The sequence below is a fragment of the Neoarius graeffei genome, chromosome 3 (genome assembly GCF_027579695.1).
Source record: "Neoarius graeffei isolate fNeoGra1 chromosome 3, fNeoGra1.pri, whole genome shotgun sequence".
NCBI classification, from domain to species: Eukaryota; Metazoa; Chordata; class Actinopteri; order Siluriformes; family Ariidae; genus Neoarius; species Neoarius graeffei.
The window spans coordinates 75,323,178-75,343,151 of record NC_083571.1 but is presented as its reverse complement, the minus strand read 5'-3'; the positions used below and the strand labels follow the sequence as shown (position 1 = coordinate 75,343,151).

Sequence of the window (19,974 nt, the reverse complement as noted above, 5' to 3'; positions counted from 1 at the left end):
TTGTGAATACAATATCAGTTTTTGAGATTTGTAAATTATTGCATTCTGTTTTTATTTACAATTTGTACTTTGTCCCAACTTTTTTGGAATCAGGGTTGTATAATAATATTCCATAACAAGGAGATTAAGATATATTGAGTATTGCATTTACACATACAAATTTTACAGTTATACTTCTATAAAACCAAAAAAGATGAGTACTTTTTCCTGAGAGACACTGGACATGAAGTGGAAATACACCCATGTGTATTATGGGATGCCAGTCTCTCTCTCCCTCTCTCTCTGACAATTTGGCATAGCCAGTCAACTTACTACCATGTTTTTGGGAGATGAGAGGAAACCAGAGAACCCAGAGTATACCCGTACGATCATGGGGAGAATATAAACAGAAACTCCACACAGACAGTAGCCTGAGTTCAGGATCAAACCTGGGACCATAGAATTGTGAGGTGACAATGTTACCTGCTGCACCACAAACTAAAATAACTGTTTATTTACAAAAACAATCCTGACACCTGTTTGGAGTTATACCTTTTTTCACACCTTTTCATAGTCATGCCTTTTTAATCAGTCCTTTATTTAATTGCAAATTGAGTCCAGTGATCCAAAAGGATTACAGAGAAAACATAGCAATAAATACAAATTACACACAGAACTTTCCAAATCTCTCAATGATACACACACACACACACACACACACACACACACACACACACACACAGAGAGAGAGAGCGAGAGAGAGAGAGAGAGAGAGAGAGAGTTACACACAGGAGGCAAAATAAGAGTCCTGCATTGAATATAGTCGGTCAATTGGTGTCAAGACAGATGTCTCCCCAGATGACAGACAGTCTCTGAGGGGATGAACAAAGTCATTGTCCATCTCAGTGTACCAGATATCTGTACAGTCTACAGAGAGAGAAACAAAGTTTATAAAAAGAATGTAAGTAATATTTAAAACACTGTGTGTACAACTAGCAATCTGTGGTTTCCAGTACCATATGGGTTCATGTGATCTCCAGGCGTCTGAGGGGGTGTGAGACCTTGTCTGAGGTTCATTTTAAAGCCATGGGGTTCCTGCTGTTGAGCTGCACATAAATATGTGCTCAGGCTCTCCAGCTCAGCTGAAAATCCTCCAACAGAGGGTGCTGTATCATCGAGAAATAAGAATGACAGGTCAAAGACTTTTTTTCCAAATTTTTTGTGGCTTTACTGACCCACAGTCTTGCCACATCAACATCCTCAAGTTTCAATACAGTTCTTAAGGTTTAAACATCCAAGCCTTACTGGCAAGAGCCTGTGTGTGTTCATACCGTGAGTGTGTGTTTGGCTGTCATTCTTCTCCTGAGGGGACTGGCACTGCTGCTGCTGCTGCTGCTGTCGTCTGGCCAATTTCTTCATCTACAGTTCATTAAAATAATCCATTTTCAGTCGGAATTCAAATTCAGCTGATGTATTTACTTTTCATTTTGACTGTTTCCTACCAAGGACACCATGCATGCATTATTATGTAATGCAGAGCCATTAGGAACACTGAGGACATCTGTGTAAGGAAATACAAGTGGTATTCTAAAGGCATGTCATCAGTTTTCTGCATGATCCATTAACACTGACTACTTCTTTACTGATGAGGGAGATCTGGCAGAATGTTTTTTACATTTAAATGTTGCTCTTGGTGTGTGTGTGTGTGTGTGTGTGTGTGTGTGTGTGTGTGTGTGTGTGTGATGGGCATCATGTTACCTTGGCTCTTTGGTTCTGGAACCAGACCTGTACGACTCGTACGCTCAAGCCTGTCTCAGCTGCCAAGGTCTCCCTTACCTTACAACAGAAGGAAGAGAGAGTGAGATAGATACAGAATGACAGATAAAGAGAGAGAGAGAGAGAGAGAGAGAGAGAGAGAGCGCATGACCTTCATGGTTTGTGGGTCATGTAGGCTAAGTGAGGTACTGACCCTCTATGGAGTATCAGATCAACAGAGATAAATACAAGTCAGTACCCAGAGTGACAGCCCACAGCACTGCACACTTCTTTCTTTCTTTCACATGAAAAGTAATCATATGTATACGCACTGCCAATCAAAAGCTTAGGCACACCTACTCTTGCATAGTTTTTTCTGCATTTTGACTACTTTCTAAATTGTAGAAATATACTGAAGACATCAAAATTATGAAATAATATAGGGAACATATGCAGAATTATGTGGTTTAAAAAGGGTTAAAAAACAAAATATGTTTCATATTTTAGATTCTTCAAAGTAGCCTCCATTTGCATGTACCTTGATGACAGCTTTGCACATTATTGGCATTATTTTAACCAGCTTCATGAGGTAGTCACGTGGAATGTTTTTCAATTAATAGGTGTGCCTCATCAAATGTTAATTAGTGGAATTCCCTGCATTTTCATGTGTTTGAGACCATCAAACAGTAAATAATAAAAATACAGTAAACAGTTCTCTTCTACAACTGTAGTAATCCATATTATATCAATAAAAACTCAACTAAGTAAATAAAAATGACAGTCCATCATTACTTTAAGACATGAAGGTCAGTCAATCCAGAAAACTGCAAGAACTTTGAATGTATCTTCAAGTGCAGTTGCAAAAACCATCAAATGCTCTGATGAAACTGGCTCTCAGAAGGACCGTCCCAGGAAAGGAAGACCAAGACTTACCTCTGCTGCAGAGGATAAGTTCATTAAAGTTACCAGCATCAGAAATCACTAATTAACAGCACCTCAGATTAGAGCCGACATGAATGCTTCACAGAGTTCAAGCAGCAGACACATCTCAACATCAACTGTTTGGAGGAGACTGCATGAATCAGGCCTTCATGGTCAAATTGCTGGAAAGCATTCACTACTGAGGGAGGCCTTGCCGCTGGTTCACCAGTTGTCCTTCCTTGGACCATTTTTGGTAGGTATTAACCACTGCATACTGGGAACACCCTGCAAGATGTGCCATTTTGGACATGCTCAGACCCAGTCATCTAGCCATCACAATTTGGACCTTGTCAAAGTTGCTCAGATCCTTATGCTTGCCATTATTCCTGCTTCCAACACATCAACTTCAAGAAGTGACTGTTCTCTTGATGCCTAATATATCCTACCCCTTGACAGGTGTCAGGAAAGTGGCGGAAGACGAATGTAAGCATAGAAGTGTTTCTTAAAAACCATGCAGGCAAGCAATCCAATGACGTGAGGAAGAAATAAACAAACAAAAGACAGGTAAAGGTTGAGCGAGGCACAAACAGACTATCAGTGGAACAGACAAAATACAATAATCCAAGATACAAAGCGAGAGTCAAGAACCAGAGTAACAATACACACATAAGGCTTGGTAAGGGTCACTGAGAATGCAATCCTTTGCCATGTCTGTCAGAGTTCAGTATCCTTATATGAACACACTGACTGTGCTCTAATCTAGGACAGGTGCATGTAATTAGTCTTTGAGGTGCATGGTGCTAAGAGGGTGAATGCGCACAAGTGGAAGTTCGGAGCGCACCAGGCGCGAACGCACACAGATGTGCACGGCTGTGACAACAGGTGCCATTCTCATCTCATCTCATTATCTCTAGCTGCTTTATCCTGTTCTACAGGGTCGCAGGCAAGCTGGAGCCTATCCCAGCTGACTACGGGCGAAAGGCAGGGTACACCCTGGACAAGTCGCCAGGTCATCACAGGGCTGATACATAGACACAGACAACCATTCACACTCACATTCACACCTACGGTCAATTTAGAGTCACCAGTTAACCTAACCTGCATGTCTTTGGACTGTGGGGGAAACCGGAGCACCCGGAGGAAACCCACGCGGACACGGGGAGAACATGCAAACTCCACACAGAAAGGCCCTTGCCGGCCACGGGGCTCGAACCCGGACCTTCTTGCTGTGAGGCGACAACGCTAACCACTACACTACCGTGCCGCCCTACAGGTGCCATTGTAACAACATAATCAGTGTGATTCGCTGTCAGTGTTTTAAATTGTATAGTTGAACAGTGTGTGTGTGTGTGTGTATACACACACACAGTGTCCTCCACAATTATTGGCACCCCTCGTTAAGATATGTTCTTAGGCTTCTAATAAATAATTTTTTTAAAATAATATAGGACAACAATGCAAAAAATGAGAAAACTCCAACCTTGAATTCAAGTGCGTTTATTCAGTGGGAAAAAAATCCCACATTAAGAAATAATTCTTTTACATGAAATCATGTGTGCCACAATTATTGGCACCCCTGATGTTAATACTTTGTACAACTCCCTTTTGCCAACAAGACAGCACTTAATATTCTCCTATAACATTTCACAAGATGGGAGAATACAGAGAGAGGGATCTTCGACCATTCCTCTTTGCACAATCTCTCTAAATTGTCCAGAGTCCTGGGTCCTCTCCTATGCACTCTCCTCTTCAGCTCACCCCACAGGTTTTCAATTGGGTTGAGGTCTGGGGACTGAGATGGCCATGGGAGGAGCTTGATTTTGTGTCTAGTGAACCATTTTTTGTGTAGATTTGGCCACATGTTTAGGGTCATTATCTTGCTGAAAGACCCAGTGACAACCCATCTTCAACTTTCGGGCAGAGGCCACCAGATTTTGATTTAAAATGTCCTGGTATTTCAAAGAGTTCATCATGCCATGCATCCTAACAAGGTTCCCGGGCCTTTGGAAGAGAAACAGGCCCACAGCATCACCAATCCTCCTCCATACTTCACAGTGGGCATGAGGTGCTTTTCTGCATACTCATCTTTTGTGATGTATTAGAGTGTTTGTTGCCAAAAAGCTCTATCTTGGTCTCATCTGACCAAAGCACACGGTCCCGGTTGAAGTCCCAGTACCGCTTAGTGAACTCCAGGCGTTTACATTTATGCTTGTAAGTGAGAAAAGGATGACCTCAAAAGTGGCCTACAAAAAGAATGGCTAATGGCAGCTGGGGTTAAGTGCACGCTAAGAATGGTTCGAAACAGGCTCCTCTGGGCAGGGATGAAGTCATGTAAAGCTCAAAAATAGTCCTTCAGCAATGAGAAGCAAAGAAGAGCCAGGCTGAGGTTTGTTAAAGACCATAAGGATTGGACTGTAGAGGACTGGAATAAGGTCATCTTCTCTGATGAGACCACTTTTCAGCTTTTCCTATCAGCTGGTTGCCTAATGGTTAAACAGAGACTTAGAGAGGCCTGCAAGCCACAGTGTCTTGCACCCAGTGTGAAATTTGGTGTAGGATCAGTGATGATCTAGTGGTGCTTCAGCAAGGCTGAAATGGGGCAAATGTCTGGTAAACGGCTGCGTTGACTTATGACTTGATAAAACACAGTGGACCAACACCAGCAGATGACCTGGCACCCCAAATCATCACAGACTATTGAAACTTCACACTGGACTTCAACCACCTTGGATTCTGTGCCTCTCCACTCTATCTCCACACTCTATGACCTTGATTTCCAAATGAAATGCAAAATTTACTTTCATCTGAAAAGAGGACTTTGGACCACTGAGCAACAGTCCAGTTCTTTCTCTCCTTTGCCCAGGTAAGACACTTCTGATATTGTCTCAGGTTCAGGAGTGGCTTGATATTAGGAATGCAACAGTTGTAGCCCCTTTCCTGAAGACATATGTGCATGGTGGCTCTTGATGGACTGACACCAGCCTCCGTCCACTCCTTGTGAAGCTCTCCCAAGTTTTTGAATTTACATTCCTTGACAATGTTCTTAAAGCATATACGCAGAGCCATGGCCTCACTTTCGTTTATAAATGCCTTGAGACCTCAAGAATGGGATAGGAATAGTTTTAAGCGTTAACAATAAATCTAATATAGTAATTTTTATGATTAAAACCCTTTGGTGACTGACCCCTTGAAAATGGTTCCTCCAGGAACGATGACGTTTCAGTTGTCAAGACAACGGAAAAACTAAAATACAAGAGCATTTTGTTTTGTGCACAAGAGCATTGTGACGTATCTTTCTGTTTTTGTATTTTAGTTTTTCTGTTGTCTTGACAACTGAAAAGTCATCGTTCCTGGAGGAACCATTTTCAAGGGGTCAGTCACCAAAGGGTTAAAGTGATTCATATAGGTAGCGGTCTGAGTGAATGGCCTTGACATCCGTAACGTCACAGCAGGAAGTCTATCGGTCTTGTTGCCATTTCCATGATACTAAAACACAGAGCTGACTGCAACTCCGATCCTCCATTTTGAGCTCATTTATTGCCATGCCATGTAGATGTGCCAGCAACATGACAGAAGGTGGATTTACGTTGCATTCATGGCCCAAGAATGTTCAAACTGCAAAGATTTGGACGCGTTTTGCGAGAAGTTCACGGGCACATTGGGCACCTATGAAGTGGTTTCTCCTCTGTTCTGCACATTTTACTAAAGACTCGTATGAAACCTCTGATCTGTTGAGGAGCATTGGCTATAAGCCCGTATTGAAAGAGGGTGTAGTATCAACAATTAAATAAAACTACAAGAAAAGGAAAGTATTTATTTTATTTTATTTTTTTCAAAAGGAAAGTGAGTTTAGTTGCACTAGTCCTCCCGGAGCATGAGCCGAGGGCTGTTGGTAAAACCCGGGACAGAACGAGATGGGACATACCACTCGGGCAGTGACCTCCCCGCGGTTGTTGCTAAAACCGATGACATCCCGTTCCATCCCGGGTTTTAGTAATTGCCTGAGCTGAGCAGTAATGGCGGAGTAGTCAGTATGGAGAATGAGTGGACCAGCCGTCTGATTTTCTCCACTGGATATTGCTGCCATCTCGCCCTTACGTGGAAGAAGCGAATGAACGGAGAACTGAACGAACAACTGAAAGTCAGATTGTTTTAAAACAATCGGCCACAAGATCGGCCTTTAAGAAGTGAGAATACAGACAGATAAGCTCCAACTCTCATTTGGATAAAAAAACCAACAAAAACAACAAATTGTTTCCCTGCATTTAGATTAATACATGTAACTTGTATTGTGTGTTTAAGTTACCAGTATAAGATTATTTAATTTGCTTCAGAATGTGATTGTCTCGGTTCATCTGATTATTTAATTAGCCTGTTACGTTTTATCAGTGAAAATGCATGCATGTACATGTATGTTGCATAAATTATAACACCTATCCTGTTTTAATGAGAGTCAACCCACAATCAGTGAAGTCAAATCAGTCTTAGTTGAGCAAGTCGGTAATGGTATTTCTTACTTTCACCATAAATTTTTATTTATATGACTTTGGTCTATAGCTGTCAAAGGCCTCAGCCTTAAAACCGGTTCCTGCTGTGACATCATGCACTCAGGACTGGCTAGCTCAGTGGGGCAACTCGAATGCCAACTTTGCGGTCGATTTTAACTCTCAAAAATATATTTTTTTAATTCCCATTTATGCAGCATACAAGCGAGTCAAGGATAGAGATACTATCCACTCAGAAATGTATTTAAAAATAAAGGGTCTGCGCATCTCCTTTAAGGCTACGGTCATTCCTGTTGCTTGTGCACCTTTTCCAGCCAGCCTTTTCAGCAATGACCTTCTGTGGCTTCCTATCTTTGTGGAGGGTATCGATGATCATCTTCTGGACAACTGTCAAGTCAGCAGTCTTCCCCATGATTGTGGTTGTGTGTGCTGGATTAGACCATGAGATACATGGCTCTTGGACAACTTTTGGTAGGTACTAACTACTGCATACCAGGAACACCCTGCAAGATGTGCCATTTTGAAGATGCTCAGACCCAGTCATCTAGCCATTACAGTTTGGCCCTTGTCAAAGTTGCTCAAATCCTTACACTTGGCATTTTTCCTGCTTCCAACACATCGACTTCAAGAAGTGGCTGTTCTTTTGATGCCTAATATATCTCACCCCTTGACAGGTGCCATTGTAATGAGATAATCAATGGTATTCAGTTCACCTGTTATTTGTTTCACCTGTAGTCAGCTGGGATAGGCTCCAGCTTGCCTGCGACCCTGTAGAACAGGATAAAGCGGCTAGAGATAATGAGAGATATTATATATATATATATATATATATATATATATATATATATATATACACACACACACATACATACACACACACACACACAAGGTGTCCCAAAAAATGTACTCACTCAGAATCATCTTCATTTAGAGCATGGATTAATGTTGGAAGGTAACATTTCCAATGAACTCACTTCAAAATGCAATGGGCACTTGATTTTGGGATTCCTGTCTCACGAGCCATTTGTCATACAGATTTCTGTGGGGATCGGTGAGGGTTTCCAGCAATTGATTTTCCTTTGCGGGGCTGGTTGATGATCGTGGTCTTCCTAAACGCTCCTTATGGATGTCATGCACAGTTCCATCTGATTCAAATTTATCTCAAATTCGAGCAATGGTGCGTCACATTGGTGGAGCTTTGTGAAAATGTCTTCTAAATTGTCTTTGCACTTCCATGATGTTTTTGTGCTTCCAGTAGCACTTTATGATAAATTTTCTTTCTTCAAAACTTAGTGTACTTCTGCCATTATTCGGGTTAATTTGATCTGAAAAGAAATGAAAAATCCAATGAGTTATGAGGAGTCAAAATGTGAGTAAATTTTTTGGGGGCACCGTGTGTGTGTGTGTGTGTGTATATATATATATATATATATATATATATATATATATATATATATATATATATATATTGAACTGTTCAAGCAAGTTTTTGATCACCAACCTGAAGGTGTCAAGGTCGGCAAGAGCCTGCTAACCATCAGACAAGGAGATAGGAGACTAGCCGAGTGTGCACTGGAATTTCGCATGCTAGCTGCCGGTAGTAGCTGGAATGAGCCTGCTCTTAAGGCCACTTTTCATCAAGGTCTATGCCCTTAAGTGCTCACTGAGCTGACATGCTGTGATGAACATCTCACTCTGGACTCCCTCATTGATCTGGCTATTCGCCTAGACCACCTTCTGAGAAACCTAACCACAGTACAGTCTCCCCCAGACCCTCCTACTATTCTGCCATCCCGGACACCCATGGAGGTCTCTCATGCTCACCTACAATGTTCAGAGAGGGATAGGAGGCACTGTGAGGGATTCAGTTTCTACTGTGGTGAGTCTGGCCATCTGATAGCCAAGTGCCCAGTTTGCCCACCAAACTCTAAGAAGGAGAGTCATATCCATCAAGAAACCAGTCAACCCAGCCCAGTGAGTCATGAAACGGTTCATATGTTACATTCTCTAAAGATGCCTGCACTGTTAAAATTGCCAGACTCTACCCATGTTCTCTCTGCCTTCATAGACTCAGGGGCAGAAGGGAACTTCATCAGTAGCAGAAATACAACTTACCCAAGGAAGAACTCCAATGACCAGTAAACCTTAAGGCCATTAATGGGGTCCCACCAGTGATAGGCTCATGACCACATGCATGTCACCCCTCAAAATCCAGATGGGAACACTTCATGCTGAATACATTTCCTTGTTGGTCACTCACATAGCCCATCATGATCTCGTCTTGGGGTTCCCATGTTTCTAGCTTCACGACCCTCTCATTTCATCGCAACATAGAGAAATTCTTCAGTGGTCCCCGTCTTGCTTCCAGAACTGCCTGAAACGCCCACAAATCTTGATATCATCCACCTCATTGGAGAGTCCACAGCCTGACTCCTTAGACAATGTTCCTTCATGTTACCTGGACCTCATGGAAGTTTTTAGTAAGGGTAAGGCTAGTGGCTTGCCTCTTCACTGAACTGATGACTGTACCATTGACCTCATCCCAGGTACAACTCCTCTTCGCAACCACATACACCCCTTATCCATCACTGAACAAGCTGCCATGGAAGAGTATGTACAGGAGGCTTTGCAACAGGGGTACATTAGGCCATTGACATCTCCAGCTTCAGCCAGCTTCTTTTTTGTGGAGAAGAAAGGAGGAGGTCTTCGTTCCTGCATACACTATTGAGGCTTGAACCAAATCACAATCAGATATCCCTATCTGCTTCCCCTGGTGCCATCGGCTTTGGAACAGCTCAGATCAGCTAAGATCTTCTCAAAGCTGGATCTTTGAAGTGCCTACAACCTAGTCAGTACTCAAGAAGGTGATGAGTGGAAGACTGCATTTAGTACTACGGCTGGGCACTTCGAATATTTGATCATGCTTTACAGGCTTTATAAAAATGGGTGTCCGGTGATGGACAGGGTAAAGGACTGTATAAGAGGGACACTGGATCAGGTATACAGCAAGCTACACAGGCTGTCCGGTTAGAACAGGAATTAATGGATGTCCACTCATGAGCAACCGTGTAAACCGTGGTTTTAATTCAAGGACGCACGGAATGCACACACGGCACGAATGATGGACGTTGGATCCTGACACGTCTGCGATAGAAAGATAGAAAGCACGAAAGAAATGAAACCGAGGGAGAAAGAGAGAAACGGATCCAAATGTTCACTGATGAGAAGCAGGTGTTGCATGGAGTCCCCGTCTGATGTGTGCTGTGTTTTCTTCGATGTTTGTGCGCATCTTATATAGTCCACGCAGCACAGTGTGATGGACAGTGGCGCCAGGGTGTCTGAAGTTGGCGTGTGATGGACAGTGGCGCCAGGGTGTCTGAAGTTGGCATGTTGTAACATGCCCTGACAACTAACGAGTTGGGAGCCACTATGTCTGACAAGGGTGCCTGTTTACTACTTTTAAAGGTCAAAATAATTAAGACCTGGCACCGCAATTCTGAACAGCCGCCCCCAACTTTGTAGAACAAAGTTGTGTCCATGATGTCAGGCAGAGGTGTCCTGAGGGAGTGAAGGGAGTCTCACCAGGCGTGAGACTGGGCGTGTGTAGGTCCGGTCCTTGACCTGCACCTGTGCAGTACGTACCCTGCCATCTGCTCCAGGGGTGACAGCAGTGACCTTGCCCACAGGCCACAGGGCACGTGGGAGCTGAGGGTCGACAATCATCACAATGCTGTCAACGATGAGGTCCTCCCGGTCTCGTTGCCACTTGGAGCGGGTTTGAAGAGAGGGCAGGTAGTTCCTGATGAACTTAGCCCAGAATTGGTCCGCAAGGGCCTGGCACTGTCTCCACCTGCACCTGCTCAGGATGTCGGAGTCGGTGTAGACCACTTGTGGTATGGAGGGGTCGTGCCGCCCCATCAGCAGCATGTTTGGAGTGATGGGATCTGGATCTGCGATGTCTGACGAGGTGTAACCCAAGGGCTTGGAGTTGATGATGCCTTCCACCTCGATCAGCACTGTCCTCAACACCTCCTCAGTGACTGTCTGTGCATCGAGTGTAGTGTGTAGGGCAGCTTTGATGGAACGGATCTCCCGTTCCCAGGAACCACCGAAGTGCGGAGCATGTGGAGGATTGAACTTGAAGTCAATCTGTTGACTGGCTAAGTGGGACTGTAGCTCTGGGCTGAGGGCTTTGAACGTCTCCTGCAGTTCAGACTGACCCCCTCTGAAATTGGTGCCTTGGTCGGAGAGCAGCTCATGTGGCTTCCCTCGGCGTGCGATGAAGCGCCGCAGGGCCATCAAGAAAGCATCAGTGTCCATGCTGGTGAGGAGGTCTAGATGCACTGCATGGGTTGTCAGGCACTTGAAAACGATGCCCCACCGTTTCTCAGTGCGTCGGCCGATTTTGATGAGGTACGGCCCGAAACAATCCATTCCAGTGGAATAGAAGGCTGGCTTGTGCAAGCGCAGACTTGATGGTGGCAAGTCAGCCATTCTGGGGATCACTGGTGTGCCTCGCCACTTCTGACACTCTGGACAGCTGTGCTGATGTTTCTTGACAGCCGCTCTCCCACGCACGATCCAGTACCGCCGGCGCAGCTCAGCAAACACTCGCTCTGGTCCTGGGTGCGCCAGGTGGCTGTCGAAGTCTCGGATGATGAGCTGGGTGATGGGGTGCTGAGGGTCAAGCAGGATGGGGTGCAGAGTCTCCTCCTCAACCGTGTCACACCTGCGCAGACGACCTCCGACCCGGATCAGCTGTGTCTCAGCATCGTACTCCGGGGACAATGTGAGAATCCTGCTGTCAGTGGAGACTGGCTTCCCCGCTGAGAGCAGGGTGAGGTCTTCGGGGAAGGAGTCACTCTGTGCCTTCCTGAGGAGTGTCATCTCCGCTTGCCTGTAGTCCTCAGCTGTGATGGCGGATGTGGCCGCCCCGTGACGCGCTCTGACTGTGGCCTCCAGCAGCTCTGGATATTGACTGAAGGTCCCTGCATCAGGCAACGCAGGGTCAGAGGTCACGGTGATGTGGCCGCAGAACTGGGACTTCCGCAGCTCGGTGGCGTCCTGCAGCAGCTCCACTGATGGTGACGGTGCACTGATGAACAGGCACGCTGGGGTGGAAGACCGATGCTTGACAGCCTTGGCGGGGCCTTGAAGTGTCCACCCAAGGCGTGTCTTCAGGGCAATGGGTCCACCTGGTGGGCCTATGTGCACAGGCTCGATGGGGATGAGGAGGTCTGGGTAGTCAGACCCAATGAGGAGCAGCGGACGGGCCTGAGTAAAGGAGTGAAGAGGCAGCCCTCTGAGGTGGCGGTAGGTCCTTTGGAGAGCCTCAACTGGGTGTGAATGAGGGGACAGTCCCAGTTCGGGTGAGGTGAAAGCCCGCTGTATCTTGTACCGCTGCTGCGGTTGACTGAGGGATGACACAGAGAAGGACACTGACCTCCCCGGCACCGTTCTGATGTCATGACGGATGGTGCGGAGGGCCAGATTCTCACTCTGTCCTTTGAGGCCAAGCTGCTGCGCTGCTTGGGGGAGGAGCATGGTGCGCTCTGACCTGTCATCGAGGATGGCGTAGGTCTCCATCTTCTTGCCCCCGTGATGAAGCAGCACCTTCACCATCTTCAGCAGCACACAACTACCTCTCCGTGCTGGGTCGAGGTAGTAGGTGGATGGCTGGCTGGGTGAAGACAGTGTCGCAGTCTCCGGCCTGCTTTGTGCATTCACCTCATGCAGTACCTCGAGGTGCAGGCGATTGCACTTCGGGCACCGTGCCTTGAGGTAGCACTGAGCTGCTTGATGGTCGCGTCCACACCTCCAGCACTTCTTCCCGGTCTTGATCCACTGGAGCCTCGGTTCCAGTGACATACTCTTGAACGCAGTGCACTGGTTGAAGTAGTGCTCCGTGCTGTTGCAGAAGGGGCAGTACTTCTTTGGAGGCTCCACCTTGGCGGGTGTGCGTGGAGCTGACTTTGATGGCTGCTGAGCTGACTTGGTTGGGGGGTCTACCAGCAGGACCGTGGTGGAGCGTGTGGCTGCCGGCTGCTTGCCTCTGGTGCTCCGCTGCCGCTCTGCCTGGCTCGCTGTTGCCTTTGGCGGGTCGTTGGTCTCGTCCAGCTGCACACCAACCTCGTGCTGTAACCATGCAGCGAAGTCCAGGAGTGTGGGGACAGGCACACGGTCTGGGTCGATGTACCGCCTGAAGGCAGTACGCAGCTCGTGAGGCAGCTTGGGCAGCAACCGAGACACATGAGAACCACACCGTAGCTCAAGCTGTTCCTGGGTCCCCATCTTATCCAGCATCCCCACCAAGGACTGCACCTTCAGGGCGAAGTTCCTGAAGCCTCTCTGGTCACCGCTCCTGACAGGGGGCTCAGCCAAGACCTGGTTGATCTGCCTGAGTGCCAGTTTGCGGGGCTGCCCAAAGAGCTTCGTGAGGGCTGCCATCGTATCACTGTAGGGGTAGCTACTGTGGCAGTAAGCATCCGCTACCAGGACAGCATCCTCTAGCTTCAGGTGGTCCAGCAGGATCTGATATTTGAAGCGCTCTGTCGCGTCGGGTGGTAGGACGTTGTCGAGCGCCAGCTGCATCCTGTTGAACTGCCGTGGGTCGTCCTCGGTGAACGCTGGGATTCGCATCTTGGGCCCGCGGTAGGTCAGCTCCTGAGGGGGAAGAGATGTCAGTCGCTGTGGGACAGGTGACAGCCTGTGATGATCTGGTGCCACTGCCCTCTGACCGGCCGACACCAGTGATGACGTCCGCTGTCTCTGAGCAGACGAAGGGCGCCGTGGGCTGAATGGCGCTGAGTACTGTGGGGTGGCAGGAAAGGGTGAGGATGACGTGAATGAGTGACCCCGTGGCAGATGCATGCTCCTCAGGTGCTCTGTCAGCTCTGCCGTCAGTGGTGTTGGCAGATGGGGAGCTCCTCCGTGTGGCGGTGTGGACGTCACTGCCTCAGCTCCTGCGATGTGTGGCCGAGGTAGAGGTGACGACTGCTCCGCCACCGGGGCGCGGCGATGTCCACTGGTTGAGTCAGCAGGGCTGTATGTTCTGTCATGCTGCAGTGGTGATGATAAGACTGCTGGGGGGGTTCCAGGCGTGACGGCTGGAACCTGGATGGCCCTCGCTGGAGTGCGTGGAGGTGATGCATAGTGTTGTTGCAACAGGTACTGCACATCCCGCTGCAGCTGCCGATTGTCCTCCCGTATCTGCTGAAGGGCGAGGAGGATAGCTGCTGACGTGTCCAGGGGAGTCTGCCCAGCAGGGGGAGTGTGTGATGGCTCCCGGGGCCTGCTGTCTCCCACGTGGGAAGAATCATCCTGGGTGTGTGCGCCGTCCTGTGGCAGCCGTCGCTGAGCCTGGGTCACCACGTAGTCATCCAGGTGCCTGGGGTGGTGGTGCTCACGGCGAGGACGGGCACTGCCATCATGAGTGGACATCCTGACTGTGTAGAATGCTGTATCCGGCTCGAAGGACCATATAAAAATGGGTGTCCGGTGATGGACAGGGTAAAGGACTGTATAAGAGGGACACTGGATCAGGTATACAGCAAGCTACACAGGCTGTCCGGTTAGAACAGGAATTAATGGATGTCCACTCATGAGCAACCGTGTAAACCGTGGTTTTAATTCAAGGACGCACGGAATGCACACACGGCACGAATGATGGACGTTGGATCCTGACACGTCTGCGATAGAAAGATAGAAAGCACGAAAGAAATGAAACCGAGGGAGAAAGAGAGAAACGGATCCAAATGTTCACTGATGAGAAGCAGGTGTTGCATGGAGTCCCCGTCTGATGTGTGCTGTGTTTTCTTCGATGTTTGTGCGCATCTTATATAGTCCACGCAGCACAGTGTGATGGACAGTGGCGCCAGGGTGTCTGAAGTTGGCGTGTGATGGACAGTGGCGCCAGGGTGTCTGAAGTTGGCATGTTGTAACATGCCCTGACAACTAACGAGTTGGGAGCCACTATGTCTGACAAGGGTGCCTGTTTACTACTTTTAAAGGTCAAAATAATTAAGACCTGGCACCGCAATTCTGAACAGGCTTTCTTGTGCGCCAAGTGTCTTCCAGTGCCTCATAAACAATGTACTCAGAGACATGCTAGGAAGGTTTGTAATAGCTTACATAGACAACATCCTGATCTACTCCCCTGACAAAAATTCGCATTATGAACATGTAAGGTTAATACTCGCTGGACTTTTGAAGAACTATTTGTCTGTTAAAGCAGAGAAATGTGAGTTTCACATCCACCAGATATCCTTCCTTGGGTACATCATCAGCACAGAAGGTGTAAGTATGGACCAGAGCAAGGTCTCAGTGGTCACATCTTGGCCAATTCCCACTACCGTGAAAGAACTACAATGCTTCCTGGGGTTTGCAAATTTTTATCGCTGCTTCATCTGTGGGTTCAGCATAATCGTCACTCTGTTCACAACCCTGCTAAAGAAGGGCCTGCGATGCCTCCAATGGAACTCAGCAACCGAGGAAGCTTTCAACCAGCTCAAGACCACCTTCACAACAGCCCCCATCCTTCAGTATCCAGACCCTACTAAACCTTTTGTTGTAGAGGTCAATGCCTCAGAGATCAGAGTGGGAGGGATCCTTTCTCAGCACTTAAGGGATAAACTAAAATTACACCCCATTGTTTCCTATTCCAAGAAACTCACCCCAGCTGAGTATAACTATGACATTTGGCAATTGAGAACCCCTAGCTATTAAACTGGCACTAGATAAATGGAAACACTGGTTAGAGAGTGCCACACATCCATTCACAATCCTCACAGACGATAAAAATCTAGAATACTTGAAGGCAGCTAAACACCTGAACCAACGTCAAGCTAGATGGGCCTTGTTCTTCACCTGATTCCGATTCACGATCTCCTACCATCCTGGTTCTAGAAACACTAAAGCAGATGCCAGAATCCACACCACTTCAAACCACACTCAAGAACCACACCCATCTTATCACCTGAATGTTTTGTGCAAGCCATATCCTGGGACATAGATAAAGAAATAGTGCAAGCTCAACCTCCCAATCTGCCTGACTCATGTATGTGCCACCCCGATTCTGAGGTAAACTCATTACTTGGGCCCACTCCTCTCCAGCCACAGGACACCCCAGTAGTCACTGAACCTATTTTCAACTTCTCAAAAATAAGTATTGGTGGGAGAACATGACCTCTGAAATTAACTACTTTGTCTCAACCTGGGGGGGGGGTCTGTCAGTAACAGTACTGATAACCAGAGTTCGGAGCAGCCTCCAAATATGACCACTCTGGACTACATCTCCCAAGCACCACAGCGCCCCTCATCTCCAGAGTACTAACAAGTGCACCTGTCTCCTATTTCCTAGTAATCACATCCATAAGCTCAGCAGTCACAAACACCCATTGTGAAGTATTGTTCTGTGCCTCCATACCGGATCATACCAAGCCTTCTGACTGTTTCAACTAAGTTTACATTTATTTCCCGACTCCATTTCCTCGACTGCCCTTTGACATTCCATTTGTTGATCAACCGACCCATGCCCACCCCTGACTACATCTTCAGCTTACTGATTTGGATTTGTTGACAGTTTGTGACACACCCGCTCTCCCCTGCGCTTGCATCCATAAGTGCATGCACCCTGACAAGTGCCTGAAGTTTGTAAAACACTATTATAACTTTGACTGGAACTGTGTTTTATGATCTAATGTAAAAAAAAATAAAAAATAAAAAAACAGCTTTTTGGCAATAAACACTCAAAGAGGGTTTGATGTAAAAAGGATGGCTGTAATGAAAAAAAACCCAATCCCAACTGTAAAATATGGTGGAAGTTCTGTGATGTTTTGGGGCTATTTTTCCTCCAAAGGCCATGGAAACCTTGTTAGGGTACATGGCATCATGGACTCTGTGAAACAACAGGCCATTTTAAATCAAAATCTGGCTGCCTCTGCCAGAAAACTAAAACCGGGTCGTCACTGGATCTTCTAACAGGACAATGAGCCGAAGCATATGTCCAAATGAACACAAAAATGGTTCGCTGACAACAGAATCAAGCTTCTGCCATGGCCATCTCAGTTCCCTGACCTCAACCCCATTGAAAACCTGTGGGGTGAGCTAAAGTGGAGAGTGCACAAGAGAGGGCTAGGATCCTGGATGATCTGGAAAGATTGAGTAAAGAGGAATGTTCTCAGGTGCCCTGCTCTGTATCTCCAACCATATAAAATGCTACTGGCAAAGGGAGGTTGTACAAAGTATTAAATGCAGGGGTGCAAATAATAATGGCACATGTGGTTTTGTTGAAAATAATTATTTCTTGATTAGGGATTTGTTTTTCTCAGAATATATTTATTTAAATTAATGGTTGTATTTTTCTTATCTTGTCAGTGTGAGATGACGCTACTTCACCAAAAGTGGATTTTTTCAAACCCTTTTTACTAATCTTTACTTTGGGGGTGCAATAATTGTGGAGGGCACTCTATCTATCTATCTATCTATCTATCTATCTATCTATCTATCTATCTATCTATCTATCTAGATAGATAGATAGATAGATAGATAGATAGATAGATAGATAGATAGATAGATAGATAGATAGATAGATCGATCATTTATATAATGTATTCCAAATGTTAAAATGTGTGTTTCCTTAATAGTCCGGGAGCCAAAGGCCCAAATTTGGCTGAACCTGGCTTCGTCGGTTAAAGTTTTTTTTTTTTGCTGTTTGTTGTTGTCCAAGGTCTACTCATTAAGAATAAGAGAGGGTGCCCGGTGATATCCCTTGGGCAATTCCGGATATTGGCCCTTTATTGTTGGATGTGCTGCAGTCATAGCCTAAATTCTGACATTTTGACATTCTTCACTTTATGTTCACCAAAGTCTATATATCATACTTATTTCTGTGTTTGTTAACATAATAGGATGAGTTTAAGGCCTGGGGGTGGGGTTCCAGCCATGGTTGGGGGTGTGGCCATGCAATTGGGGGCGGGGCTTATACCAAAAAGCCCTTTATTACTCTATTACTTTGGTTGTTATTGCGAGCCTTAAATTATTAGGCATACACTCCATTGTCATCCTTGTGTTTACTTCTGCAGGGGCATATGAGGGACACAATTAGCTAATTCAAGCCAACTTGTGTAGCTATCTTGCTAACTCTGTCAACCACACTGCCCCCAAAAGATCACAGCACGCATAAGCTAAGCAGAGAAACTATTTGACTGTAATCATGAAAGAGCAGTGACATGTACTCACTGCTCACCAGTGAACTAGACCCATAGTTTCACAACACTGGCTAGCACACCCAACTCTCACCTAGTAAATGCTAGTCACTGATTTTTTTAAGCTAATACATTAAGCTAATAGATTGCTTATTTTAACGATATTGACTGTTGAAATAGTAATGTCCCTGGTTCCCTAGTAAAATTCAGGGCATTGTCCCCGATTATCATCTCAAAAGTCTGTTAACCTTACCCTCACCCCCACTCCAAACCACACTGCTTGTGGACTGAGAGTCATGTGCACTAGCCAGTCCACTGACTAGCACGACTTTTAAAACGTTGGGCAGTAAGGTTTCCTTAAGCTAATACATTAAGCTAATAGATTGCTTATTTTTACGATATTGACTGTTGAAATAGTAATGTTCCTGGTTCCCTAGTAAAATTCAGGGCATTGTCCCCGATTCACCCCCACTCCAAACCACACTGCTCTTCCACTGACTAGCACAACTTTTAAAACGTTGGGGAATAAGGTTTACTTAACATTCTCCTCTGTACTAGCTGGCATCCAGTACATAAGCATATTTTTACAGACACTAAGCAATGGCAAAGGGTTTAGAGGGGTTTTTTTTTCATCTGAACTCTTAGTTCTTTCCTTAAATAGTTTTTGTGTTTTGTGTGTGTGTTTGCATACTGTATGTAATTATTTTACATAATTATTGCTCATTAGTGTGTGTGCATGTGTATGTGTGCGCGTGTGCATGCATGCATGCACGTACATGCTTTATGTACTGTAGTTCTTGTATCAAAATTGTTAATTTTGCAAATTTATGAAAGGGTCAATTACACGTTTGACTAATTTGAATGACAGTAAAGCGTGAATACTGTACAGCTAATTTGGTTAATTGAAAATCAGTATCTTTTGCTATTCTTGTGTGTGTGTGTGCGCATGCTGTATATGCCATTTTGCATGCTTGATATATTGCATACTGTAGTTTTACATAGTGGATCACTGGTGTGAGTGTATATGCATGCTGTATATAGTTCTATTGCATGCTGTATATAGTTCTTTTACATAGTGGATCACTGGTGTGAATGTATATGCATGCTGTATATATTTCTATTTCATGCTGTATATACAGTAGTTCTTTTACATAGTGGATCACTGGTGTGAGTGTATGCATGCTGTATATAGTTCTATTGCATGCTGTAGTTCTTTTACATAGTGGATCACTGGTGTGAGTGTATACATGCTGTATATAGTTCGTTTACATAGTGGATCATTGGTGTGAGTGTATGCATGCTGTATATAGTTCTATTGCATGCTGTAGTTCTTTTACATAGTGGATCACTGGTGTGAGTGTATACATGCTGTATATAGTTCATTTACATAGTGGATCATTGGTGTGAGTGTATGCATGCTGTATATAGTTCTTTTACATAGTTATTGGTCATTAGTGTGTGTGTGTGTGTGTGTGCATGCTGTATATAGTTCTTTTGCATGCTGTATAGTTCTTACATAGATATTGATCATTATTTTGTATTAACTGTAGAGTTTATGTAATACTTGTATAAAAATCGCTAATTTGGAAAAGTTATGAAAGGGTTAATTA

General features: G+C 45.5%; 1 protein-coding gene across 1 annotated transcript in view; it reads right to left on the bottom strand.

Moving 5' to 3' along the window:
* Positions 1-760: 760 nt before the first annotated feature.
* lmx1a (LIM homeobox transcription factor 1, alpha) overlaps positions 761-19,974 on the bottom strand; it is a 34,198-nt gene continuing 14,984 nt past the window's right edge. Inside the window, exons 5-8 of the mRNA XM_060915700.1 lie at positions 1,738-1,815; positions 1,311-1,398; positions 996-1,145; positions 761-906 (exon numbers count right to left, since the gene is read on the bottom strand). Coding sequence (XP_060771683.1) covers positions 761-906; positions 996-1,145; positions 1,311-1,398; positions 1,738-1,815 — 462 coding nt within the window. The remainder of the gene's footprint in view (positions 907-995; positions 1,146-1,310; positions 1,399-1,737; positions 1,816-19,974) is intronic.